The following is a 26738-nucleotide window of genomic DNA, read 5'->3' as shown; positions in this document are numbered from 1 at the left end:
AAATTTATCTTGAGTTGCTCTTCTAGGCTTCAGCATGTAAACTTGCAAAATATTTTCAAAGCTTTTCAGTTTCTGTTGTTCTTTTGCGTTAACTGCTTTTGTTTCTATTTCCGACTAACTTTTGCCAGCTACTACTTAGTAGAGTTAAGCATGCAAAATTCTCGAGCTCTTTAGAAATAAGCCTCTGTCTATTTTGATATTTAATATAGAATAACTTTTAAAAATTAATCTTACTAGCTGCCTGCTTTGCCTCTTGACATGCTCACTAGCCATCATGCTCACCCTTCTCTTCCAGATCCACTTCCTCATGATACTGTCCTCTAACTGGGCCTACTTAAAGGATGCAAGCAAAATGCAGGCTTACCAGGATATCAAAGCAAAAGAAGAACAGGAGCTTCAGGATATCCAGTCTCGGTCCAAAGAGCAACTCAATTCTTACACATAAATGCTTGCCAGAAGAATTTTGTAGCTCTGACAAATCATCAAGCAGCTGCTCTGCAGAACAGATGCATGTCCAAGCAAATACAGAAGTATAAAAACTTCACATTCATGCTCCAGGGCCATGTTCATAGGGAAAACTTGCAGTGGATATCCTCCATTCCTTTAGCACTGAGACTGAAGTATTTTGGGGTGGGGGTGGGGTTATCCTCTTTCTAGGCCACTTTAGAAAAACCCAAGTTACCAAGTTAAGGATCTCTACGGATGCTCTTGGTAACTGTAGAAGAATTACTGAAGGAACATGTTCCTTTCCAAACAGGATACCACAGCTGGTATCCAGCCCTGCAGTTACTAGAAGATTTTAAAGGCTGTATATAATTACACAGATGTACGTAACTAAGATTCTAGTTTGACTAGATAGTTATTCCTTTTATTCTGAACACTGATAGTTGTGCTTATTTGATGCAGTTTCAGAAAGTTACAAATCAACTTACTCAGCCTGTCAAAATTAAAACTGGATTATGTGGACTAAATGCCAGAAGTGTTATTTTCTGAGCCACTCCCTTTTCAATGATGCTGTAATGAGCCACTGTTGTTCTATTGCACTTATCGGAGTAAGCTGGGTGCTGTTGCCCTGGGTTGGTTTTATTTTTATTTTATACTGTTTGATGGAATGTAGACAGACCCTCACATCAGGATAATGATCCCCTTCTCTGAAAATAGATGTCAGCTTTGCCTTAATGTTTATTTTCTATAAATGTCTGAAGCATTGATATAGCAGTGGTTGATCATTATCCTGTCTGTATCTTATCAAAGCAGAAAGTGTTACCTTGCTGAAACTATACTGATATAATTGTTTCAAGTGAGCAGATAACAAATTGTAGATTTTAAAGCCAATAGCCATACAGAGCACAGGTCAACCACCCGTCTCAATTTTGGTGCTCAACATGTTTATAGACAGTGCTTATTTGTTTCCTCTTATAAGAAACTTGGTGTTCAGTAAAATATTGGGTTCCAGTTTAAAAGTGTTTCCCACAAAATCTGCCTTCTAACATTTTCAGAAACATTCAGTGCTAGCTTGAGTACTAGTGATGGTATCGTTGGTGTGCTATTTTTTTTTAAAAAAAAATATAAATGTTGGAGAAAATTAAAGTACATCAGTGAGTTTTGAATCAGTAAAAAGTCAAGTCATACATCCATGTTAATGTGTGGTTTGATTAGTTTTGAATGTTTGCTGAATATTAAAATGCTTCTTTAGATCATATGGAAGTGTATAAAGATAAAAGGAAGCACGTTTCTTTAGAAAGTTTTTAAAAGAAAAATATTAATGTGGAAAAAACTTCAGGTATTACCTTGCATTTGAGTTTGTTACATGCCTAATCTGACTTTCTTTTTAAAGAGGCAAAATCTATATAGATAAAATTGCTTAGTGTTTGTTTTTACCTGTTGCATGAAGGAAACAAATTTCTACAGCAATGCAGGTGATGTTCTTTCTAGTCCAGTGTTTGCATAAAGGTAACATACAGTGTCTTAAAGCCTAATTCTTTTTTTAATTCTGTGTAGCTATTACTGGGAGTTTTTGGAAGTTTTGTTTAAGTAGTCCAATATTTTTTATGTAAAGAGCATTAAATTTTGCTATGTATAAATTTTTGTAACCTAACCGTGAATCAATATTTTCTATCAGTGCCAAGGGCTTCCTGTAGTTATATCCAAGTGTTACAATAAATATTTGTAGATAATAGAACCAATATTTGTGTATGCTTATTTTAAGGCTGTTTTCAAACAGCTGTAGTATAGACAGTCTTCCCAAAACTGGTGTTTGGGTGACACACACTTAGAAGCTTTAGCATGTATTGAAAAATATGGGAACTAATGTAAATAGTAAGATATTTTTTTCCTGCATCTGTATCTAGATACAAATACATATCTACACTAAGCTATCACATGCGGTGACCTTTTGTGCACTGATCTCTTTGGACTGAGTCTGACTTCCAAAGGTGTATATTATTTGTATATGGATTTGCCACTATCAATTTGCCATTAGCATTTTCTGTTGAAGATGAAAAAAACTAATTATACTACTGTATTTCACAGTTGGGTTTTATGTTTGACAAATCTGTTTTATCCTTCACAATTCCGGAAATTTAAGTAAATGTGGTGTCTGTCCCTAAAAGAAAAGAGAGCTTTTCAAGTAAGTAAATACAAACAGGTATGCAAAGGTATTTCAAAAGGTGCCTGTTTTCAGCCATTTATTTGTGACTGAACACTATCTGCTAAAGAAACTTTTGCCTTAGGAGAATTTATGCCTGAGGTATAATATGTAAGTCCACTGCAAAAGTTTCCCCTCTGGCTTTGATGAGGGATAAAGCTAAAATAAATCTATAGAAGATGTCATTATTTTAGGGCAAAGAGGTCAAACTACATGACCCCAAGATATATTCCAACTTTATAAAATCTCCACCATTTCAAGAAACTAGGTACAATCAACTCCTCTGTACCATCACGATCCCCACCACAAGCTTTGTAATTAGTGAAAACGTCCTTCATCCCTCTCAGAAGGAACTCTCTTCTAAAACTAATTGATTTATGATTCATTAATTTCAGTTCAGACAATTGTCCCAATTCATCATGAGGAAACAGTCAGAAAAGTAAGGATCGTAGACATATTCATGGGCATGATACCTAGTCCAATTGTGTTAATACTGCTAATAATCTGTTCAGGGGGTGGAAATGGACTGCCTTCAAGTCGATCCCAACTTATGGTGACCCTATGAATAGGGTGTTCATGGTAAGTGGTATTCAGAGGGGGCTTACCATTGCCTCCCTCTGAGGCTAGTCCTCCCCAGCTGGCTAGGGCCTGCTCAGCTTGCCACAGCTGCACAAGCCAGCCCCTTCCTGTCAGCAACTGCCAGCTGGGGGGCAACTGGGCTCCTTGGGACTCTGCAGCTTGCCCACGGCTGCACAGGTGGCAGGGCACATAACCCCTGAGCCACTCACTGTGGGGGTGATCTTTAGCTGGCCCTTGACACCCAGGAGACACGAGCGGAGATCTGAACTCACAGACTCCCAGCCACGCTCTCCTCCCCACTGTGCTATACCAGCTGTCATGTTCAGGGGGTAGGAGGACTGAATTCTATCCTTCTAATCAGCATAACTCACTCAGGCTGGGGTCAGGGCTAGACTTACCTGGTTGCCTCAGGCAGCAGATTAGCTGGACACCAAACTATCATGGGACTAATTCTGCAGACCAAAGGGAGCTTTTCTCAAGTAGCAATCCCATCATATCTCATGACAAGCTGATTTGGAAACTGAAGGAAGTTTCCTTCACAAGAAAGCTTGTGATATGGCAGAAGGCGGCAGCCATTCAAAGATTTTTTTCAGAAATCACAGGGCTAGCACCAGCTTTGCTGGATCATAGCATATACCGAGGTGAGTTCAAGCCCTTTCTCCCTTCTTGATAAAAACATTTCCCAATTACCAGATACACCACCTGTGCCTGTTTGCCACTAGATGAAAATATGGTAACAGAGCATCATGTGCTGGCCTGGAGCATTTAAGCTAGGAAGCCTATGTTCTGTCTAGTTTCTCTGTACTCATGAAGCAGTAAGCTGAACTCATGGCAATATATGGACAATTTGGTCAAACTTTATAGTTCTATATTAAACCCTGTTTGCCACCTGAACCAAATTTGCCAGGCCTCACAATCAAATGAGCACTAAGCTCGAAGTTACAAAGACATGGCAGTAGAAGTCAACAGGCAGCCTGCATTCTTCTTTCAGCCCTGCTTCATAGTACAATAGGAATCAGTTGCCCAGTCTACCTTCATTCTTAGGCAGTGATGAGGCACATTCAGGTAAAACTCTTCCATTCCTCAATGATATTTTTATTGCTTGGTATCTGCTGCTGTGTCATTTATACAGGGGGACCCTGCTTTTGGTCTCTAGTACCAGACTCCTTCCGTTTCACAGACAATAAGCCTGCAGTCATGCCTTTTTTTAGGTGCAGAAAAACTGCCTTCAGATTTTCCATTTATTGAAAAGGCCAATGTTTCCCACTATGTCAGCCATTTCCAAGCTTTGAACATTATCTTCTTCCTGTAAACAGCTTTAACATCATCATTGTAAATCATCATTTTAAATACTATGTACTTTAATAGAAAATAATCATCACTACAACTACTTACATTTTTAAAATGCACTTGCCTGTACACTTGTTGCTGCCCCAGCTTTTCTAAATACTAGCAAAAGAATATTAAGTGGAAAAAATGTTAAGTACAGCACCCAGAAACAAGTTAAACATCCGAAAATGGTTGGCATTTTAGAGCTTTGGGCTATAGAAACAGCTGGTTGATCATTTGTAAAGTCTGTAACGTGAACTCTGGAATAATATATTTTTTTAAAATTAAACAGAAATCCAGAATGTTCTTTAACTGCTGCTCTAATTACAAGATGTTATCTTGTAAAATAAACCAATCTGATTTTATTATCCTCCCCTTGACCCCTGCCAACTGCCCCCCCCCGCTAACTTCATGCTGTGGCATATTTTGGACATGTGAAATCAGTTGGTCAGGTAGGCAGCTATTCTTTGAAATGTTGTTAGTCTCAAAAGCTCTTCTAGCGCTGATAAAAACTTTGTGCCAGTCTTCATTAATGATGCAGGTAGAACTATTCCAGTGTTGTTCACAATCAATTTCTGTAGTGTGGTGCTTTCTCTTATGAAATGGAACCCCATTTTTCTGGTCCAGTAGCCACTGCTAATCAATGTTCACCAGAAATCATCATCAGGCTCTCCATGAAGGGTGGCTGCAGCACTAAAGCTGGAACACAAATAATAATGAAGTTTGAAATAATAATGAAGTTTGAAATATAAGTTGCTAGATAACTTAGCAGTAAAAGTGGCACACACTCAGGCAAATATTCATTGGGCATGGACCCCAAATTTTACTTCTATGAATAGAAGAGACTGCTACTGGTACACTCTTCAGCTCCCAACACCATCTCCCACACTGTTCCAGAGGGATCCCCCAATCCTCAGATCAGATTTTTTTGGGAGGGAAGGGAAAAAGCTTAGGATATTTATGAGGGACTTGATGAAAGTCTCCGCCCCTAACTTCTGCCTACTTCTCCTGCGGGTAGAGATCTCACAGGAACTTGGGATCCAATTCATTGTCTTAACATTTTTATTTTAAACTTTAACAAATCTTAATTCAACTTTAATAAATTACTAAACAAGAGAAGTGCTATATTCACTATGAAAGATAATTAGTGAGCAATTAAAAGTGCATAATGGAAAGAAGTTGGGTTTTAATGCAAAATGACCAACTTGATGAAAAAGAAAAAAAAGAATCAGAAATGCCAAGCACTAGAAAGATGCATACCTGTCCTCCTTTTCACTATTTGCGTGTCTCTCAGATGATATTTCCATTTCTTCTTTCTTGAAGTCCTAATAGAAGGAAGAAAGTTGTAACTGTGTGCCTGTATGTGTGTCTCTCTCTACCACAGTATCCTACAGAAAATATATAGTCTGAAACATTATTGTGAAACAGGTTTAAATGATTACGTACTTAAATGTACCCTGTCATACAGAGAGTAAAGAAGAGAGGTCACTGCCATGATGCATCATCATGTAATACAATGCACACAGTGCAAAAGGAATGAAGGTGAAATTGTAGCTTGTACATAATGGTGGCTGGAGGGGGGACAGTTGTAGGAGTGAAGGAGCTAACTGGCAGTTGGTCCCACTTCCTCATCTCTTCTCCCCCTTCCCTGTCCCTTCCACCCAGCTATAACAGCCACTGATAGCAGGACTATCTTATTGATGACAAGTGGTTTTTTGGTCTTAATTTTATGCTGATGTTTGAACATCTTTGTAATGGAATTTGATATGAGAAATTTTAGTTTGGCATGTTTCACATGTCATGTTATTTTCTACAACTTTTCCAAAATGTACAAACTAAGTATTTGCCCACTAATTTTTCTCGTATTGCCAAATTCAAATGATCTTGTTTTTAAAAATAATAATCAGTGAATGAAACATTAAGAAAGTAGTTCCTTAGAAGAATTCTTACAAGACCAAGCAGAGATCCTTGTTCTGCAACTTGATAAAATTATAGGCAATCAGAAGAAGGGTAGGACTGGGGAGGGCAACTGTGAGAGAACTAGAAAAGGTCCTCAAATGCAAAGATGTGCCACTGAACACTGAAGTCAGGATCATTCAGACCATGGTATTCCCCATCTCTATGTATGGATGTGGACAGTGAAAAAAGCGGGTAAGAGAAAAATCAACTCATTTGAAATGTGGTGTTGGAGGAGAGCTTTGCACATACCATGGACTACAAAAAAGACCAATAACTGGGTGTTAGAACAAATTAAACCAGAGCTATTACTAGAAACTAAAATGATGAAACTGAGGTTATCATACTTTGGACACAACATGAGAAAACATGATTCACTAGAAAAGACAATAATGCTGGGAAAAACAGAAGGGAGTAGAAAAGGAGAAAGGCTAAAAAATAGATGGATTGATTCCATAAAGGAAGCCACAGACCCGAACTTGCAAAATCTGAACAGGGTGGTTCAGGAGAGATGCTATTGGAGGTCGCTGATTCATAGGGTCGGCGTAAGTTGTAATTGACTTGTAGGCACATAACAAAAATCACTGCATATTACCAATTCAAAATGGCTAGCAGAGATAAACAGATGTGAGGAACCTGTGGCCCTCCAGCTGTTGCTAGATTACAAATACTCATCATTCCTGACCACTGAGTGCAGCTAGTGGGAGTTGGCATCCAACAGCTAGAGGGCCACAGGTAAGCCACCCCTGCAGTAGCAGCTGACAGTGTTGTCAAGTAGTTAGTTCTGATTGCTTGTAGCATTCAGTCCTTCATACTGTAATGCACAGGTGGTGCTCATAGAGGATTTCCATGCCTAACTATAATATTCACTAATAGGCAAAAAACCTTGCCGTTTAACAACGTACCTATAGCCAACAGAAATTTCTTTCAAACTTTAAAGAGCAGGGAATTGGGCAGCTATAGTGAATGCACCAGGGGAGCAGGAGACCTGATCTCCTCTCTGAGATATTGGACTGCCCTACAAATTTGTCAAAATGCAAACACAATTAGGGTTGGTCTTTCACTGTCCAATCCACTTCATGTCTAGCTTGGAAGAATTTGATAACGTGCTCCTGAGCATATGGTGAGTGGTGGCAACACCTGCCATCTCCAAAGATGGAGAATTACATTTTTGTATGTTTGTTGGTGTTCTTCTTACTTCACTTCTTTTCTGTGTTACTACTGATTCTAGAAAATCTAACCTATAAAATTATATTTCTCTCATTATTCATCCTAGAAATCTGTGTCAAATTTATTTTTATTAATTTCAAATCCTTTTTATTGGTCAATATCGTATGATGGTGAAGACAGCCTTCTGTGTTTCAAACTGGAGGTTATGCTCTATTTCTATTTTGGGTGCATTAATAGTTGAATCTGAAATTGCAGTTTGATGTAAAATCAGACTGATTACAATATGTTGCTACTTCAGCAATGACTCTAGCTGTTGGAAAAAACAAACTTGGCCTGTCCAAGATGCATGTTTTCAGCCTGCTATGCTTAAACTACTCCATTTAAGGAAAGGTGGGCATGGTCAATTAAAACCATAGAGCACACCTAGAATTTTGCTAGAATACATTTCACCTCCCACTGTTTTATCTTGTGTAAACTGAGACGCTCCTCATGTCCATTGGAAACTATTCTGCAGAATAGTCAGTGCCATTATTCCACAATTGTTTTTGGAACTCTTTTTAGTGTTGCAGAGTGTTGCTGTACTTCACATATTCACAGAAACAGAACCAAAAGAGAATGATTTACCATAAGGAACTTCACTAACATTGCAAAGTAAATAAAACATATTTAAACTATCTGAACTATATCAACTGTTTTAATATTGTTGCTTTCTGCCTGCTAAAACAAGATCACCATAGCACATGTCTTGTTTCTGTTATTTGGGCTGATTGCAGGTGTTGCCACTACTCACCATATGCTCAGAGGCACATGTTATCAAATTCTTCCAACCTACACAGCAAGTGGATTGCCCTGTGAAAGACCAACCCAACTTGTGTTTGCATTTTGACAAATTTGTAGCGCAGTTCAATATCTCAGAGAGGAGGTCAGGTCTCCTGCTCCCCTGGTGCATTCATTGTAGCTGCCCAATTTCCCTGCTTGTTAAAGTTTGATAGAAATATCTGTTGGCTGTATGTTCTTTAACCATACGGAGGTTTTTTGCCTATTAGTGAATTTCTCTGCTTTTTAATCTGGGAGGTATGAAATGGGATCCTGTGCAAGTTTGCTGATAATGGATTGATCATTTGCATGCTTATTGAGTTCAGTGGGATTTACTTCCATGCAATCATGGCTAGGATAGGTAAAACTGACCATGGGGGGAGAGAAGGGGGAGAGGTGAGTAGAGGGAAGGAGGGGAGAAGGGAACAGAAGGAGGGGGAAGGAGGGAAGGGGAGGGGTGAAGGAAGGGGGAGGTAAATGGCAAAAGGGAGGTGATGGGAGGGAGGAGGAGGAGAGGACAGGCTTGAACATTTGCATGTTTATTGAGTTCAATGGGATTTATTCCCATGCAGTCATGCTTAGGATAGGTAAAACTGACCATTGGGCAGGGGAAGGGGGAGGGGAGCAGAAGGAAGGCATTGGAAGGTGATGGGGAGGGGGAGGAAGAGGGCATTGGAAGGGGATGGGGCAGGTAGGGGTGAAGGAAGGGGGAGGGGAGGGGCAAGAGGGAGCGGATGGGGGAGGAGGAGGGGAAGTGTCAGACCCAGGATGAGACTCAGGAACCAGACCAGAGGTTGTAAGTAATTCGTGTTTTATTAGGGTAATAGGTCCTGCAGCATTGGAAGAAAGTTGACAGAGCAAGGGGCTGCTTCCCGCCTGTTCTTTAAGAAGGGGCCAAATGGGCACGCAATCTTTCGCTCCTCCTTAACTGCCCCTCAGGTACTGCCCGCCTTCCCCCCCTTCTCTCCTGCCTTTTCAGCTGTCTACGTGTGCGCGGTGAGGGGGGAAGCATCACCCCCTCCTCTTCTGAGGTTTCCGATTCCACTATGGGGGATAGGGGAGGAGCTGATGGTAAACTGTCTCTCCGCTTTTCTGCTGTGGTCAGCCCTCCCTCTTGCTCTGAGCTGCGGAGAAGGGGGGGCGTGGGAATGTCCAGGGAGGATTCTGAAACTCCAGAGCTCTCAGGCTCCCTGTTGCTAGGCGACCCTATCACTGGCATTTCCTCTGTTTCGTCTTCACTCCAAAGGGGGGAAGTTCCTCCCCCTTCCCTCTGCCATCCATCTGAATCCTCTTCTCCCAACTCCCCGGGACCCCCGGGACCCCAGCTCTGCCTCTCGACACCATCCCCCCTCCCAAGCTGTGCCCCCCTCCCCATCTGGCTTGGGGCGGTGGGGAAAACGTTGATGGAAAAGTTTTACCAAATCTGGAGCATGCACATCAGCTGCATCTTCCCATGATCTGTCAGCCACTCCATAGCCTTTCCAGTGAATCAAGTACTGCAGCTTGTGGCGTCTGATCCTGGAATCTAAGATTTCCTCAACTTCAAACTCAAGCTGCTCATTTATCAGGAGTGGAGCTCCGGGAGGCTCCTCCGGCCGCAACTCACTGGGAGGGGCAGCTTTCATTAAGAGGGATCGATGAAACACAGGATGTATTTTAAACGTCTCAGGTAGCTTCAGTCGGTACGCCACGGGATTAATTTGAGTTTCTATTTCGAAAGGACCCACCCTCTTGTAATTTTCTACATTTGCCCGGCATCTGGAGGAAGCGGGTGGACAGCCATACCTGGTCTCCCGGTTGAAGGGGGGGGCCCTCCTTCCTGTGCAGGTCAGCAACTTGCTCCGTTTTGGCTTCGTTTAACTGCTGTTTCAGTGTCTGTTGCGCCACTTGCAATTCTTTAAGGAAGTTCTCAGCTGCCGGTACCAGCATTCCTTCTGAGCTGCTTGGAAAGACTTTAGGATGGAATCCATAATTAGCGAAGAACGGGGTTTGTTGAGTGCTGGAGTGCAGAGAATTGTTGTAGGCGAACTCTGCAAAATGCAAATATGATACCCAGTCAGTCTGTTGATAGGACACATAACTTCATAAATATCTTTCCAAAACGGCGTTCAAGCGTTCCATCTGCCCATCTGTCTGGGGGTGATGGGCGGAGGAGAGTTTTAATTCCATCTGCAACTGTTTCCACATTGCTGTCCAAAATTTGGCTGTGAACTGAGTTCCTCAGTCTGAGACTACGCTGTTTGGCAATCCATGCAGCCGGTAGACTTCTTTGATGAATAACTTGGCCGTTTCTTTAGCCTCTAAGGCCCCTGCACAAGGAAGAAAATGCGCCATTTTGGTAAGTAGATCTACCACTACTAAGATGGCTGTCATTCCTTGGGACTTGGGTAGATCAGTTATAAAATCCATGGAGAGGTCCTTCCAGGGTTCGTGTGGGACAGGTAATGGTTGTAACAGTCCTGCTGGTTTTCCTGTTTGTGTTTTTGTCCGCAGACAGACAGAGCAGGACTTTACATAGCTTTCAATATCCCGATGCATTTTAGGCCACCAGAAGTCCTTGGCCACGTTCTGAATGGTCTTGTAAATCCCAAAGTGTCCCGCTGTGATGGAATCATGGCACTGGCGTAGGATTCTGAGCCTTAATTCCCCTTCTGGCACATATCTGGCGGTTTTGAACCATAATAGCCCATTTCTCCAGTGAAAGGTTACTTCTGAGTCTTGACCTTGTCCCGTCTCCTGCCGATATTTTAGCATGTCTGCATCTTCTTGTTGTGCCTTTTTGAGTTCCTCTTCCCATGAAGGCTGGCATGATCCCAACATAAATTTCTCTGGCGGGATCACGTACTGAGGCTGGTCCTCGGATTCACTTTCTTTGTATTGTGGCTGTCTGGATAAGGCATCCGCTATCTGGTTTTTGGCTTGGGCATGGTAAGTAATCTTGAAGTTAAACCTAGTGAAGAACTGGGACCATCTTATCTGTCTCTGGTTCAACTTTCTGGCGGTTTGGAGGCTTTCAAGATTCTTGTGGTCGGAGCGCACTTCAATCTGATGAGAGGCCCCCTCTAGGTATTGTCTCCAGTTTTCAAAAGAATCCTTGATGGCCAGCAGTTCCTTCTCCCATACCGTGTAGTTCTTCTCTGCAGGCTTTATCTTCCGAGACAAGTACGCGCAGGGGTGCAGCTCCTTCCCTTCTTGGTCTAATTGCAGAAAGACCCCCCCAATGGCAAAATCAGAAGCATCTGCTTCCACAATGAAAGGGCGGGTCGGGTCAGCAAAGCGCAGAATGGGCTCGGAAGCGAACCTTCTCTTCAGCTCCTCAAAGGCCTTGGTGGCATTCTCTGTCCATTGAAACTTCTTCTTTCCCCTTAAGCAGTCAGTCAGAGGAGCTGTTAATTTGGAAAACCCTGGAATGACCTTTCTGTAATAGTTGGCAAACCCTAGGAACCGTTGTACATCCTTTTTGGTATTAGGCAGGCCCCAGTCCAATATACAACTTACTTTCCCTGGGTCCATCTCCACTCCTTCCGCTGAGATTCGGTACCCAAGGAAGTCCAAAGACTGGAGGTCAAATCCACATTTCTCTAACTTGGCATACAAGTGATTCTCTCTCAGTCTCTTCAGCACTGTTTTCACATGCTGATCATGGTCTTCCTGGTTCTTTGAGAACACCAGGATATCATCTAAGTAACAGATTACATACGTGTCCAACAGGTCTCTAAACACGTCGTTCATGAACTGCCCATAAGCGGTCAAGAATCCCGTTTTCCATTCATCTCCCTCCTTCATTCTGATCAGATTGTACGCTCCCCTCAAATCCAGCTTCGTGAAGATTTTTGCAGAGCGCAGTCGATCCAGCAACTCTGAGATCAGGGGCAGCGGGTAGCTGTTAGGGATGGTGATCTGGTTCAATGCACGATAGTCGTTACAAGGTCTGAGTCCCCCCCCCTTCTTCTTCACAAACAATAGTGGCGCTCCAGCAGGGGACTGTGAGGGGCGTATGAATCCTCGCCTCAGGTTTTTATCCAGGAATTCCTTCAGGGCCTCCCTCTCAATCTCTGTGAGAGAGTAGATTCTCCCTGATGGGATGCTGGCTCCTGGCACGAGATCAATCGCACAGTCGTAAGGGCGGTGGGGGGGTAAAGTCTCTGCCTCTTTTTCATCAAATACATCTTTGAACTCTTCGTACTTCGGCGGCAGGGTCACTTGCTCGATCTCTTGCACTGCCCCCGCTAAGGTGTTCTTGATTCCTTCAGGTTGACAGTTCTCCTGGCAATACTGTGAGGTGAACCACACCACCACCTCCTTCCAACTTATTTTGGGTTCATGCTTTGCTAGCCAGGGCATTCCCAGAATCACCTCAAAGTTCGAGAGATCTGACACGTATAGCGAAATGAACTCTTCATGCCCAGGGATTTGAAGTTTCACTTCCTCCGTGGCTTGTGTCACCCCTCCTGACTTCAGGGGTCTCCCATCGATGGTCTCCACGGCTAGGGGAGCGTCCAGTTTCCACCGGGAAATTCCATGACGCTTGACTAGTTTTGCATCAATAAAATTTGTGGAGGCTCCACTGTCAATTAAGGCCGTGGAATTAAACACCACCCCTCTGGAAGTTGTAATCCGAATAGGCAAGACCAACACCCCTTTTGAGGGAGGTTGGATCGTTGGGGGGCCTTTATACAACGCTGCCCCCAGTCCACCGGCCTGCACGTGGACTGGGTGTTCTAGTTTCCCGACGGCTCGGATTTCCCCCCTTTCAGTCCACAGTCTCTGGCCACATGGCCCGGCTTTGAACAATAAAAGCATAAACGTTCCCGGCGTCGTCTTTCCTTTTCCTCTTCTGACAGTCTTGGCCTAGCCCCTCCCTGTCCCTCAGTTGCATTACCTGCCATCCCTGCAGTGGGAAGGGTCTTGCTGCGGGATGCCGAGGCTGAGTATCTCGGGACCTCCTGCTTCCTTTCCAGGCGCCTTCCTTCCATCCAGTGATCTATCTGTAGGCATAGCCGGATGAGCCCTGGTAGGTCAGCGGGGGGGGGAGGTCCTGGCCAGCTCATCCAGGATTTCAGCATTTAATCCACTCCAGTACATAAACATCAGGGCGGCGTCATTGTAACCAGTTTCCTGGGACAGAATTTTAAAAGCGTTAGTGTACTCAGAAACAGTCCCTTTAGCTTGCTTCAGAGCGCCTAGCTGCCGCGCTACTGTTTCAGCTCTTTGCGGGACTTGGAACATCTCGGTCATCTCCTGTATAAATCCTCTGTACCTTCTTAAGACAGTATCCTTTCTCACGAGATACGGAGTCACCCATTTTGCAGCTTCTCCCTCCAGGAGGCTAATCACGAAGGCTACTTTAGCCCCATCATCTGGAAATTCCATGTGCCTGACATCCAGATATAACTCACATTGAGCCACGAAAGTTGCCAACTGATCACTTTGTCCCGCGTATTTTGGGGGCAGTCCAATGGAGACCTTTACTGCAGCAGCTGGAGGGGCTGTTCGCATCTGATCTATCGTGGCCTTCAAGGTTTGATTATCCGTCTTCAGCGCCTTGACTGCTGCTAGCAGGGCTTGAACATCCGTCTGCAAATCAGCTACCTTAGTCCTCAAGAGTTTCACTTCTTCCGTCTCAGAAGTGGGGTTCGTCCCCCCCGCTGCTCCCTTTGACATCTTGTCCCAGTCAAGTGAAGAGAGCGTTGAGGGTGATTTAGGTGGCTCTGTCAAGCTGTCAGGCCCAGGATGAGACTCAGGAACCAGACCAGAGGTTGTAAGTAATTCGTGTTTTATTAGGGTAATGTCCAAACAAAGACTGCATCTTCTCATGAAGCAATACAGGGATATAGGTCATGCGGCATTGGAAGAAAGTTGACAGAGCAAGGGGCTGCTTCCCGCCTGTTCTTTAAGAAGGGGCCAAACGGGCGCGCAACCTTTCGCTCCTCCTTAACTGCCCCTCAGGTACTGCCCGCCTTCCCCCCCTTCTCTCCTGCCTTTTCAGCTGTCTACGTGTGCGCGGTGAGGGGGGAAGCATCACCCCCTCCTCTTCTGAGGTTTCCGATTCCACTATGGGGGATAGGGGAGGAGCTGATGGTAAACTGTCTCTCCGCTTTTCTGCTGTGGTCAGCCCTCCCTCTTGCTCTGAGCTGCGGAGAAGGGGGGGCGTGGGAATGTCCAGGGAGGATTCTGAAACTCCAGAGCTCTCAGGCTCCCCGTTGCTAGGCGACCCTATCACTGGCATTTCCTCTGTTTCGTCTTCACTCCAAAGGGGGGAAGTTCCTCCCCCTTCCCTCTGCCATCCATCTGAATCCTCTTCTCCCAACTCCCCGGGACCCCAGCTCTGCCTCTCGACAGGAAGGCATGTCCAATCATTTGCATGCTTTTCGAGTTCAGTGAGATTTACTCCTGTACAATCATGCTTTAGATAGGTGAAACTGACCTGCGGGAGGGACAGGGATGGGAGGAGAGGAGATTGGATGGGTGGGCACTGGGCTGAGGGGAAACCCCTTTCCTTTCCAAAAGGAAAACATTGTGAACAGTATCATTGCTTTTCAGCATTTTCCCCACCTTTTTATTCTATAGCAGGCACATGTAGCCTCCCACCCAAATTTAAACCAAAGCTGTCCCTGGCCACATCCACACCAGACCTTGATGTCACTTTAGACAGTCATGGCTTCTCCCAAAGAATCCTGGAAAGTGTAGTTAGTGAAGGGTGCTGAGAGTTGCTAGGAGATGCCTTGTTCCCCTCACAGAGATTAAATCAGAGAGGCTGACTGTTAATCCAATCTGGCCACTGGAGCTCTGTCAGGGGAATAGGAGTCTCCTCTCAGTATCCTTCACAAACTACACTTCCCAGGATTCTTTGGGGAAAACCATGACTGTCTCACATGAAATAAAGGTCTGGTGTGGGTGTGGCTCCCTGATTACACAAGCCCAGCAGCTGTGAGTCTGGCTTTTAGAACACTGACAGTTGTTTCTGACTGAGCATGCCTGGCCTTACCACTGAGTTCAATGCAAAATTTATTAAATTAATTAAAAATCAGCCAGGCATTTTTTAAACTTTTAAACTGCAGAAGATGAAGGTCAGAGTATGGGGCAAGGTCAGTAATAGGATTACAGGTACTCTGTGAACATGGCTGATTTTTAATTAATTTCAATCAATTATGAGAACTCTGACGGAAAAAAGTCCAAAAGGGGTCTGGTTTTTTTCTCTCCTTTTACACTTTGAACTGTCAATGCTCTCTGGCTGTTTTGTGTATCACCATGAAAATTTAGAGGGTTATTAAGCAAGCGTTTCTGGGATCAGGACTATAAGTTTTGTAAGGTTTTGTTTTGAAATGAGCTTATGGGAAGCATCAGAACGGCATGGGGGGTATTTTCAATTTAACATTGTGGAATGCGAAAAATCCGTGCTGACGATAGTATACAGCCACTCTTGTGGCTATATAAGTTAAACATTCTACTATTCATATTTGTGGTTGATACCATGCAGCAAATAAGTGTACATGTGAACAGCAGGTTTTGCCAAACTGAACTCCAAGGTGTGGCTACTAGAAATTGTGTATGCATGACTCACAGCTGTAATCAAATAGGTATGACAGTTTGTAATCAGTCATTTTAGGCTAATCAATAATTCAGTTGCAGATAGTTAAATCTAGATACTATCAAAACAAGCTGCAGAGACTTATCAAGAAGAGTCAGATAAAACTCAATTATCTAAAAGTTTTTCATTAGGAAATTATTGTTATCAACAGAAGTAATTGGGTAATACTCTGAGCCATCTATTAAATGATCTCAAGCAACGGAGGGGGAAACAGAGTTGATGATTTCTATCCTGAGTTTCTAATACAACAAAAGTTAGACCTGTAACCTTTTTAACATAAAGAACTGGACCTTGTTCTACCCTTTAGTTGCTTTTGTACGCGTGCTATCTTGCATGCTTGCTAGTCCATTGTGAAATAAGAGACAAGAGCTACTGAGATTGTGGGGTAGAACGTCAGCACTCTTCATCTTTGTTCTTGGAGAACACATTGATTCCAAATCTAATACATTTCAGGTTATGGCCTGAAGGCACATGAGACCACCAACTCGCTGATGATAAACAGGTCTAGGTCTGGTCAGTACCTGGATGAGAGACCTCCTACTAACCACATGTATACCACCTTGGAAGAAAGTGGACATAAAATATGAGAAATAATAGAAGGTATCACCTTGTTTGCAAGCTCTTCCTCTCGATTCTGCTGTATTATTTTCATGTATTTTTCCAGTGGATTAGGAATAGCATCACTGCCATGCTCGTCAGACTTCGATACACTGGTTTCCAAATTTGTCACTTCCTTTTGCTTTTTCTCAGTTTCCACTGACTCTTGAACACACTTTTATGAAAACAAAAGAATGGTGTTTTTACAGGGCAAAAGGAATGATCCACTTAAACTTGGCCCACTGCTAACACAATCTTTCTACCTACACTCGGCATCCTATACTTTCACTAGGATCTTGAATTACTATGTAAAAGAAACAGCACAAAATTAGGTGCAGCAAATTGGTTGTAGGAATTATATGTCTCTAATCCTCATAGTAATCAATAGGTGGCTTATTTAAACTGGAACTAAATAACACTTAATTAAACTGTTGAATTCAAACATTGTTAAAATGTCAGCTCTCTAAGAGAATGGCCGCACTAGTCTATCTGTCCTCAGGATATATTCTGAAAACAGCTGACACAGCTCACAATACATCTTTGGTGCTGTTAAAATCCAGATATGGAGCTTTATTTCATTATAGAAATTCTACCCACTTATCAGGAGGTCCACTGGATGGGAAGGTTCCAGCCTGCCATTTGAAGCAGCAGGGCTGCAGCCTCCCCTGAGAAGAGCACATCAAACCAGGGGGCTCTCACAAATGATTATTTATAAAATTCATATTCAGCATAAAAAGCTTCAAAATAGCTGTTCTGCAAACAACACCATTCTCATTCTTCCAAAAGGAACATCCACATGGCACTGAAAGACGGTCCACATGATTCTTTTTGTAGAACACTGTTCCTTCCCACTATTAAGACGCTAGAAATAATCCAGCATTGTTAGCTTGATAATGGTTCAACCATTTAGGGGCAGGGTTATAACAGAGCAGGAAAAACTAATTTTATATAGTTACAGCAGCTTCCCCACATCCTATGCAAATCAATATAGTGGTAAAGTTGCAGGTGGCCAACAGCTTCTGATCTATCAATTTCCCTCAAAAGTAAAAGAGCTATTGCTAGTCGGGCGGTATATAAATTTAATAAATAATAATAATAATAATAATAATAATAAAACAGAGTGTACAACAAATAGATGCACAGAAATCCTATCACCTACCCAAAAGAAACTTTAAAGAATTTGAAAAGTTATGCTTCAAGCTGTACTCTGGAAACCTCAAACAAGGTCGCAAAAGTATTTTGCAAACATGTGGAACTGGTCTGACTATGGTCCTGGGCTCCCTTTGTGAGAAAGGGCAGGGTATAAATTTTTATACTTCTGCTAATAATAATAATAATGATAATGCACACTACAGGCAATGGCCACTCCACAATACTGCCTTTGTCTCTTAAAAGCTGTTGTCTGTATACAGTCTCAGGCTACAAAGTGGGGTGCATTTCGAGCAAAAGAAAAAGACTCCTTAGTTTATTATAAATATTTTAAATCACTGACACTCTGAAATGAATTACCAATTCTTCATTCATTTCTTCCAGTTCTCCTTGCTTGCTTTCCAAAGCTTCCTTGCTCTCTCTTCCTGCCTCTCCCTCTATTTCTCTATTGTTCTTTTCTTCTTCCCATTTTTGCTCCTCCTCCTCTTTTTCCTGTTCTTCAGGCTGTTTTTGTCTCTCCAAGGCTGTTATTTCTGCTCCACCTAACACATGGAGGGAAATATTAAACAAATGGTAGGTCAATGAAGCCAAGTGTATAAAGGTTATGTGGACAGATTTCCATTCTGAAGCACCAGATCAAGCACAGTTAAAGTATATGGATGTGTATTACTCCAAATAACATGTACTTATCAATGTATCTTATCAAAAAACCAATAATCCAGAAAAGTGGGATGTACCTTATCATGTACAAACTATATTCAGCTTCCTCTACCTCTTTGTATACTAGCGACTTTCCAACTCTTTTTATGTAGTAGCCTCTCTAAGGCTACTTAGTAGCCTTTATGTAGTAGCCTCTCTCAGTACTAAGATATAGAACCTGGCATCCTCAAAATCTAGAGTTTGTGTAAAAAAAAAAAGACACACACATATTCATGGCTAGTCCTCATGATGGTGCGAAGAGTATGGCAATATATTAATATGCAGGGTATATTTGGTTTTCACAAACCAGCATAAATTTCAGCAATGCAGTTTCAGCTATCAGCCAGAAATGAGGACTTCCCATCACTAGTATTATCTTCCAGCTGCCCCACCATTCAAACAATGTACACGTGATTTCATACAGCTGCTTGTCCTCTGGAAACCTCATCCTTCCCCACAAAATGTTAGAAAAGGTGTACTATGTAGGTAGAAGAGATACCATCTCTACCCATCTCAAGTTCACCTGGGTTCCTTTATTAAGCTCTTGGATTTTACACTTTTGGCACTCAAGTTCAGCATGCTGGCATTTGTCTCTGTGCCCTTGTTGCCTGATCCTCAAAAACAGAATATGATTATGTGCCTTCCTGTTACAGGTATGGATATACTTAACAATTATGTTTCCAAGTTTGTGTTGAAGCAGCTGCAAACTGAAATATATTGTACAATGGATTAACAAGCTACATCCATTTACTACTGACGATGGTTCAAAACACGCTACTGCTTCCACATTGGCAAAATATAGCAGGGCCAACTCACTCGAAACCCACCACAAAGACAGGATCTTTCCTCATTGACTGAATTCACAACAAGCAGTTGATATCATTAATACCATTTGAGCCTGATGTCACGATATCCAAGTATTTATTTTGCTTTGTCTAGTGCTGACCAATCACTGAAGACCAGGGCAACTATTTTCAATACTGCCAATGAATCTATTTCACTAAAGTTTTGGAGACATGCTCAATGAAACAAAAACATGATCATCAGCAAACAAGGAGATGCAACTTGGATGAGAGTTTTAAAGGAGTAGTTTTAGCATCATAAGTTCTTCCTGAGATACAAAAGGTATCTTACCAATAGCCAATAAATCATACAACAAACCCAAAATCAAGAAATGTGTTTCCAGTTCCCTATCATGAACAGTAGCCAGTTTAAAATAATAGCTTTAGTGTATTTTAGACAAGATGCTACAAAAGCTTCAACTTTCATATGTTTAGATAAACGAGCCATCTAAAATGGCTATTCACACTTGACTGAGCTGAAAACTCACTGATGTCGTGCTGTGAAGTGCCTGTTGCTAGCACAGTGGCTGGAACATAGCTCTCATTAACAATGTGAGATGGATGTGACACATCGCTTTCGAACTGTTCTGGAATGTCCTCTTGATCTAGAGGAGAAATATGAACAATGTCCTCATTATTCTGCAATTATCAAAGCAGGGCAAAGAGTGGACAGACAGTGTGGGAATGACTGATTTCAGAATGCACAAGTGTAAGCCATTAATTAAGTCCTCTTCTTGGCCAAACTTCCCATTACCCTAAGAATGAAGAAACTTCAAATGGGCTGTTTTCATCACAATCATGGGGCTGGAGAACTGGCTTGGAAGCTAGTTCTTGCAATACATTTGTTAAGCAAAGAATCGATACAGCATCAACTCATTGTGGTCTGTTAAAGATTAGAATCTAGAAATAAGCCACAAACGTTTACGAAGAATATGGAGGGTCTTCTTGTGTTCAATTCACCTCCATACAACATGGAACTTTCAAGTTTCCTATAGCTTTGCCTTTTCTCAGGTTGGATTTTAATGGTATTTGATAGGGCCTGCAAGCATCATGTCTCTCCCAATTTATTTCAAATCCTCTGTCAACCTCACTGTTACAGGGTCTGCCTTAAATATCAGATTTTAATTTTTATTATTATTATTATTAACAATTTTAAATACAGGAGAGCATACCTGTGGCCCTTCAGATGTTGGACCCCAACTGACATAATCCCTGAACATTGGCCATGCCGGCAGGGTTTATGGAAATTGCAGTCCAAGAAACATGTGAAGGGCCAAATGTTCTCCATCCCCAATACATAAACATACCAAAATACATCCTGGCTAATTCACAAGTTCAGTAACCAAACAAGTAGTCTGAGGCACTTGTGCCCTCCCACTCCTTGGCCAATCGTCTACTGCCAGTGTTACAGCATGTATACATATGTATTTACATTTATTTTTAATTTTATATCCCACCCTTCCTCCCAAACGGAGCCCAGAGTGGCAAAAGATGTGGCTATATCCACCCTTTTATATCTTCACCTACAAACAGTGAATCAACAAAGGGATCTATCTGTGTTATAGCAGCAGAAGCCTATAAGCTGCAGTTATATTTTACTGGTCGAAGTTTGAACTTGCACAGATGTTTGTCAAGCAAAAGTTATGGTTTGTGCATGCAGCACTCTCTCTTTCATGGGCTTACTCCCCCTCACTTATGTCATCCGATTCAAATGTTTTTCACTTTTATTGTGTCTTAACTTTTTTTAAACTACTGCTATATATTTTTTCATTCTCAGGTGGAGGCAAACATCAGCTGTAATAAAATGTCAATAAGCAGAGTGCCAGAGTTTCTCAAAACTCAGACCTTATACTTAGCCTATGTAAATGGGTTCCCAAGACCAATGTGAAGATTGTATTATACCCAATACCATTGCCACCAACACTTACACACACAGAGGTTAGGCTACACTTCAGTTTTATGCCTCTTAGGTGTTAAGACCAGCTCCACTGATGGAACCTTACACAGCTGCCCAGTAAAGGGGGTGGCTTCAAATGCATCACCTTCACCTTAGAGCAAGTTGAGAGGTTCTGAAAAGCCAAGAAAATAGACCTTATACATTTCCTATTTCCAAAAAATTAAAAACTGACTCCCAGTATTAAAAGTTATGCATTGCTTCCTTCCAAAGGATATAGTGAAGCTTACATTTACCAGCAGAGTCATCATTTCCAAGGTCTTTATACAAGAGCTCCTCAGGTTTTGCAGAGTCACTAACATCCAGATTTTCACCTTGTTCCTGATGAAGACTACAAGAAAGAAAGGAGATGGAGGAAAGTAATTACATTTAATTTGGAAAACCTTTAAATTGTAAAAGTAGTAGACCTGAACCACATCTGCAGAGCACACCACATGTGTATATGATACGCGAACATGAATATTAGTTACAAGAGTACTTATCAAGGAACTTTTGCCCTGATTTATAAAAGGTAAAGGTGTCCCCGCACTTATAGTGCGAGTCGTTTCCGACTCTTAGGGTGACGTCTTGCAACGTTTACTAGGCAGACCGTATATATGGGGTGGGATTGCCAGTTTCTTCCCCGGCCTTTCTTTACCCCCCAGCATATGCCGGGTACTCATTTTACCGACCACGGATGGATGGAAGGCTGAGTGGACCTTGACCCCTTTTACCGGAGATTCGACTTCCTCCTTCTGTTGGAATCGAACTCCGGCCGTGAGCAGAGCTTCGGCTGCGTTACCGCCGCTTACCACTCTGTGCCATTTATAGGAGCACTCATTCCTTGCCAATCAAGTAGGAACTAGAACTATGGTTTATTTGACATCTTTACCTGATTATTTCTGGCCTTTGTTTCTGATAGCCCTGGACAATATCAAAAACCCTAATGTGTGCACTGTACCTATACAGACAAGTCCAAACTTAACCTGGCCTATTGTTTTGCCATATTGGATCACATTATACCTAGGGTTGCTTGCAAACTCTCCCTAGATTTGGATTTCTGGACAGGCACAGATACCTTATCAACCCACCATTTTGCTATTTTTAATTTCTGTATTTTGTTGAAGAATGCTGTACATACAATACATTTTCAGGTTTTTGTCTTTTTCTCTCCTTACAGATTACCAGTGTGCACTAACACACATACACACTGAACAAATCACAGCACAAAAAGACATTTGAATGTGATTGTCCTATCACATACAAGATTCTTTTTGCACTATGATTTAAATCAATGCAAATATGTGCTGGCGATGTTGGTTATTTGTAAAGAAAAAAAGATGCAAACAGATAACTGCAGCAAAGAGCAGATGCCAATTTTGAAACTAATTTTGTAAATTCTCCAGGTTGAACTGGAAGGCAAGTGGAGCAGAATATGAGATAGAACCAACTGAGACAAGAAGACAGCCAGGTTTTCTTATTTTAAGTTTATAGCCAAAGTTAATGTGAGGGACTTCAGGCATGGAGGAGGCAAAAACTGCATCTTTCTGCCCAAGAAGTAGCGAGTATCCTGGCTTTCTAAACTACTACCTATGGACCTTGTGCAACCACTATGCTATAAATACCTGCCTATTGTGTCTACCAAGGGAAACTTATTAAGTTAATAACAATGTTTTGTTCTTTATTTCTCTGAAGACACAACAATGCATATTCTGTACGTTAAAATAATAAACCTGGATTCCTTGTTAAGTAAACCTAGATGTGCAGACTGGGGGGATTTTAACTAAGTTACCTTACATTAATGTCTTTGTCCTTTCAAATAAAGTTCCTAAAAATGAATACATTATTCTTTGGGGGGCAGGCTGAATCATTATTAAGTGTTGGAAGCTGAAAGAGTTGTAATTTGGTAACCCTTGTGGATCTCTTAACTGGAAGAGACTGGAATTTCTTAAGTGACATTGCTGCAACTTCCACACTGTCAAAGTATTATAATAATTCAGACTCATGATTTCATATTTCAAAATAGCAAGGTTGCCTCAACATCTTATCAACTTGCATACAACTGTACCTTCTACCTCCTTCCTGATACACTAATATCACATGCACTCACCCTTGTCCACTCATGGGATGCAACCATCAAAGTGGACCAACATGGTCAGAATATGTACCACAAAAGCTAAGCAACCTCTATTCACTCATCACTACCACCTGGCTTGCATATTAAGTGCCCAGTACTACCTTGATCTCTTTTGGAATGTCAAGTTAGAGCCTTCAGCAGCAAAAAAATACAGTTAAGGAGAATATCATGAGCCATCCTGCTCTTTTAAGGGACCAGGGGAAGTTTGGTATCTGGAATGTGTATAGAAAAGGTTTCTGTGACTACTAAAGTACCTGGGGACAAAAGATGCTCTTGGAAGAACCTCTGATTAAGGCTACCAAGAGATAACACACAAGTATGGGACATTACAAAGCTGAAGATCTTTCACCACTATATAAAATTTACCTTAACTTTTGTATGCTGAGGGCTGGGGAAGAAGCCGATATATTAGAAGAAGGTTCAGGAGATGAAAGGTTGCCTGTTTTCAGAATAGGGGAAACAGGATGATCTGCATTCTGATGAGGGGCAGCAAAGGATGAGTCAACAGTATCTGCTAAAGAGAAGGCAATAGTGTCTGAAAAGCTATTGCAAGCGACAAAACACTTAATACTTGCCAGTGATGTGGATCAGAAATTTTTCCGGTGCTTTATTTTTCTGTGGAGAACTTTCCATTCCAGAAATTCATTAGTAACAATGAATGGATACCAATTGCAAACACAGTATTAGGCAACTTTGGAGATTTAAAAGTTTCTAGCTTTGTTTACTAAATAAAAGTAAAACAAACATGCTAAATTAGATCACTCTCTAGGGCAGCCTTTCCCAACCAGTGTGCCTCCAGATGTTGAGGCTGATGGGAGTTGTGGTCCAACAACATCTGGAGGCACACTGGTTGGGAAAGGCTGCTCTAGGGCATCTGAAATTTTTTTCAATGAAAGCTGAAAATTTTCACATGCAAATTATTTAAACTTGCACAACATTTTCTACATTTTTTTCCCATTCAAAATTTTCTGGAAAAAAATACTAGCCACACTACATGACCAATATTCAGGAACTTTAGGTGCATGAGTCTTTAAGGCAGAGGTGAGAAACCTTTTTAGCTTGAGAGACGCATTTTCTCATGGGCAACCTGCTAAGGACCGCATGCCAGTGGTATGCAGAATCTGAGGCAAAATCAGACAGAGCAATAGATGGGACTCTTCCCTTTCTACAGAACACTACATTCCAGCTATGCAAAAATCAGAGGTCTCTACAGACACAAATACCCTTCCCTCAACAGATCTCTCTATCCAAGCAAGCAAGAGAAATCACCATAATTTAAAGACAGTCAAAAGTGCTTGAGGAGGGTACAGAGCACGGTCAATGACAGATATAGTCTGAGGAGTCTCAAGGGCTAAATACAGAGGTCTGAAGGGCCACATCTGGCTCATGTGCCTGAGGTTCCCTATCCCTGCTTTATGGTCTTTCCATTTTCGAAACAAATGAGGAACAGAGATGGGGAAACCGTGGCCCTCCAAATGATGCTGGACTCCATCTCCCACCAGTTGCAGCCAGAATGGCCAATGATTAGGGATGATGGGAACTCTAGCCCAACATCATAAGGTGGGCCATAGGTTCCCATTTTCCCTATGAGTCCGGCCATCACAGTGGGTATTAGCTCCACCTATCGTGCGAAGGCAAGAATGTCTTTGAAGTCAAGACTAGGGGCGTCAGGCCCCTCCCACTCTCCAGTTCATTCTTGCCTTCCTACGAACAAGATTGAAATCCTATCATTGAGATCCTATAGCGTAGCATTTAGCTAAGTTGTTTTCGTATTTGTTTATTTGTTTTTCCCTACTTTGTGTTTAATTGTCATTTATCTCTGTCGCTTGTTTGAGGTTTTTTCCTCAGAGACCGCGGCTGCGGTTCTCCCTGATTTGTCTTTAACCTTTTATTTTTCGTTTATTCTCCTGCTTGTCTGAGGACCCCCACAGAGACCGCGACTGCGGTGTTCTGTGTTTTCTGGCCGTTTTGAGCTTCGGGAGATCGCAGCTCTTTCTCTCCCGTAGCGGTTTTTCCCTGTCTCAAGCCGCGCTCTGTGGAGCCCTTGAAGAGACTGCGGCTGCGGTTCTCTCCCAGGCGGGAGCCTGCGGCTGCGGCTCCCTGCCTTTTTTCCAACCTATTTTTACCTGCCGGGGTTCTGCCTCCCTAGAGCCTGGTGATCCGGCTCTCTCTCCGCAACTTTAATTTCGCCGCGGAGAGCCCTGCTCCCGGCGGCGGCAGCGGCTTGCCTCCTGCTGCCTCATCCCTCACAGGCTTCTCTCGGCACTTTGATTTCGCCGCGGAGAGTCCTGCTTCCGGCGGCGGCAGCGGCTTGCCTACTGCTGCCTTATCCCGCACAGGCTTCTATCTGCTCTTTCTTCTTGGGGGTTTCTTGGAGCCGCTAGTGCGGCTATCTGCCCCGCGGCTCCCCCTGCGAGGCTGTGCTGAGCTACCCTTCCCCCAGTTCGTTACCAGACGGCCGCCATTGCTCTGTCTTTCTCTGCCATTTTTAGATCATTTTTTCCCGCTCTCCTTTTTTCCATGCGCCATTTTTGTTGAATTCAAATTTCCCGCCTTTTTTGTTACCCCTTTATTAACCATCGGATACCTTCCCTGCAAGCTATCTGTATGTGTGTTGTCTGTGTGTTGTAGACAGAGTTACACAGGGCTTCCTCACACACAAAATTACTGTGACTGTATCATCAAGGCTGGAGTTTTAATACAGTGGCTGACTTGTACTAAATTTGAATTATATTCAGTACCATCAAGGCTGGAGCTTTAATATCAGTGGCTGACCTGTACTAAATCTAAATTATATTCAGTATTATCAAGACTGGAGCTTTAATATCAGTGGCTGACTCGTACTAAATCTGAATTATATTCAGTATTATCAAGGCTGGAGCTTTAATATCAGTGGCTGACTTGTACTAAATTTGAATTATATTCAATATCATCAAGGCTGGAGCTTTAATATCAGTGGCTGACCTGTACTAAATCTGAATTATATTCAGTATTATCAAGACTGGAGCTTTAATATCAGTGGCTGACTCGTACTAAATCTGAATTATATTCAGTATTATCAAGGCTGGAGCTTTAAGATCAGTGGCTGACTTGTACTAAATTTGAATTATATTCAATATCATCAAGGCTGGAGCTTTAATATCAGTGGCTGACTTCTACTAACTGAATTATATTCAGTATTATCAAGGCTAGAGCTTTAATATCAGTGGCTGACCTGTACTAAATCTGAATTATATTCAGTGTTATCAAGGCTGGAGCTTTAATATCAGTGGCTGACTTGCACTAAATCTGAA

At 42.3% G+C, this 26738-nt stretch overlaps 2 protein-coding genes across 8 annotated transcripts in view; one reads left to right on the top strand and one right to left on the bottom strand.

Moving 5' to 3' along the window:
• Positions 1 to 2175, top strand: part of GPM6B (glycoprotein M6B) — a 144725-nt gene extending 142550 nt beyond the window's left edge. The window contains exon 8 of one of the 2 annotated variants that reach the window (XR_009762756.1): positions 296 to 383. Coding sequence is in view for 1 of the 2 variants with exons in the window: in XM_061627151.1 (XP_061483135.1) it covers positions 296 to 445 (150 nt within the window). In the remaining variant the exon portion in view is untranslated. Of the gene's footprint in view, positions 1 to 295 lie in introns of both variants that reach the window. The other variant, XM_061627151.1, reaches the window with a different exon arrangement.
• A 2116-nt stretch (positions 2176 to 4291) lies between these two features.
• OFD1 (OFD1 centriole and centriolar satellite protein) overlaps positions 4292 to 26738 on the bottom strand; it is a 69269-nt gene continuing 46822 nt past the window's right edge. For 3 of the 6 annotated variants that reach the window (XM_061627128.1, XM_061627130.1, XM_061627129.1), the window contains exons 17-23: positions 23812 to 23959; positions 21560 to 21660; positions 19864 to 19980; positions 18195 to 18376; positions 16696 to 16860; positions 5816 to 5880; positions 4292 to 5254 (exon numbers count right to left, since the gene is read on the bottom strand). In XM_061627128.1, the coding sequence (XP_061483112.1) occupies positions 5203 to 5254; positions 5816 to 5880; positions 16696 to 16860; positions 18195 to 18376; positions 19864 to 19980; positions 21560 to 21660; positions 23812 to 23959 (830 nt within the window). In that variant the 3' untranslated portion in view covers positions 4292 to 5202. The remainder of the gene's footprint in view (positions 5255 to 5815; positions 5881 to 16695; positions 16861 to 18194; positions 18377 to 19863; positions 19981 to 21559; positions 21661 to 23811; positions 23960 to 26738) is intronic. The other 3 variants (XM_061627127.1, XM_061627132.1, XM_061627131.1) reach the window with 2 other exon arrangements.

The sequence above is a fragment of the Rhineura floridana genome, chromosome 5 (genome assembly GCF_030035675.1).
Source record: "Rhineura floridana isolate rRhiFlo1 chromosome 5, rRhiFlo1.hap2, whole genome shotgun sequence".
Taxonomy (NCBI): Eukaryota; Metazoa; Chordata; class Lepidosauria; order Squamata; family Rhineuridae; genus Rhineura; species Rhineura floridana.
Note: the sequence above shows the minus strand (reverse complement) of the source record. Positions and strands in the feature narration are given on the sequence as shown.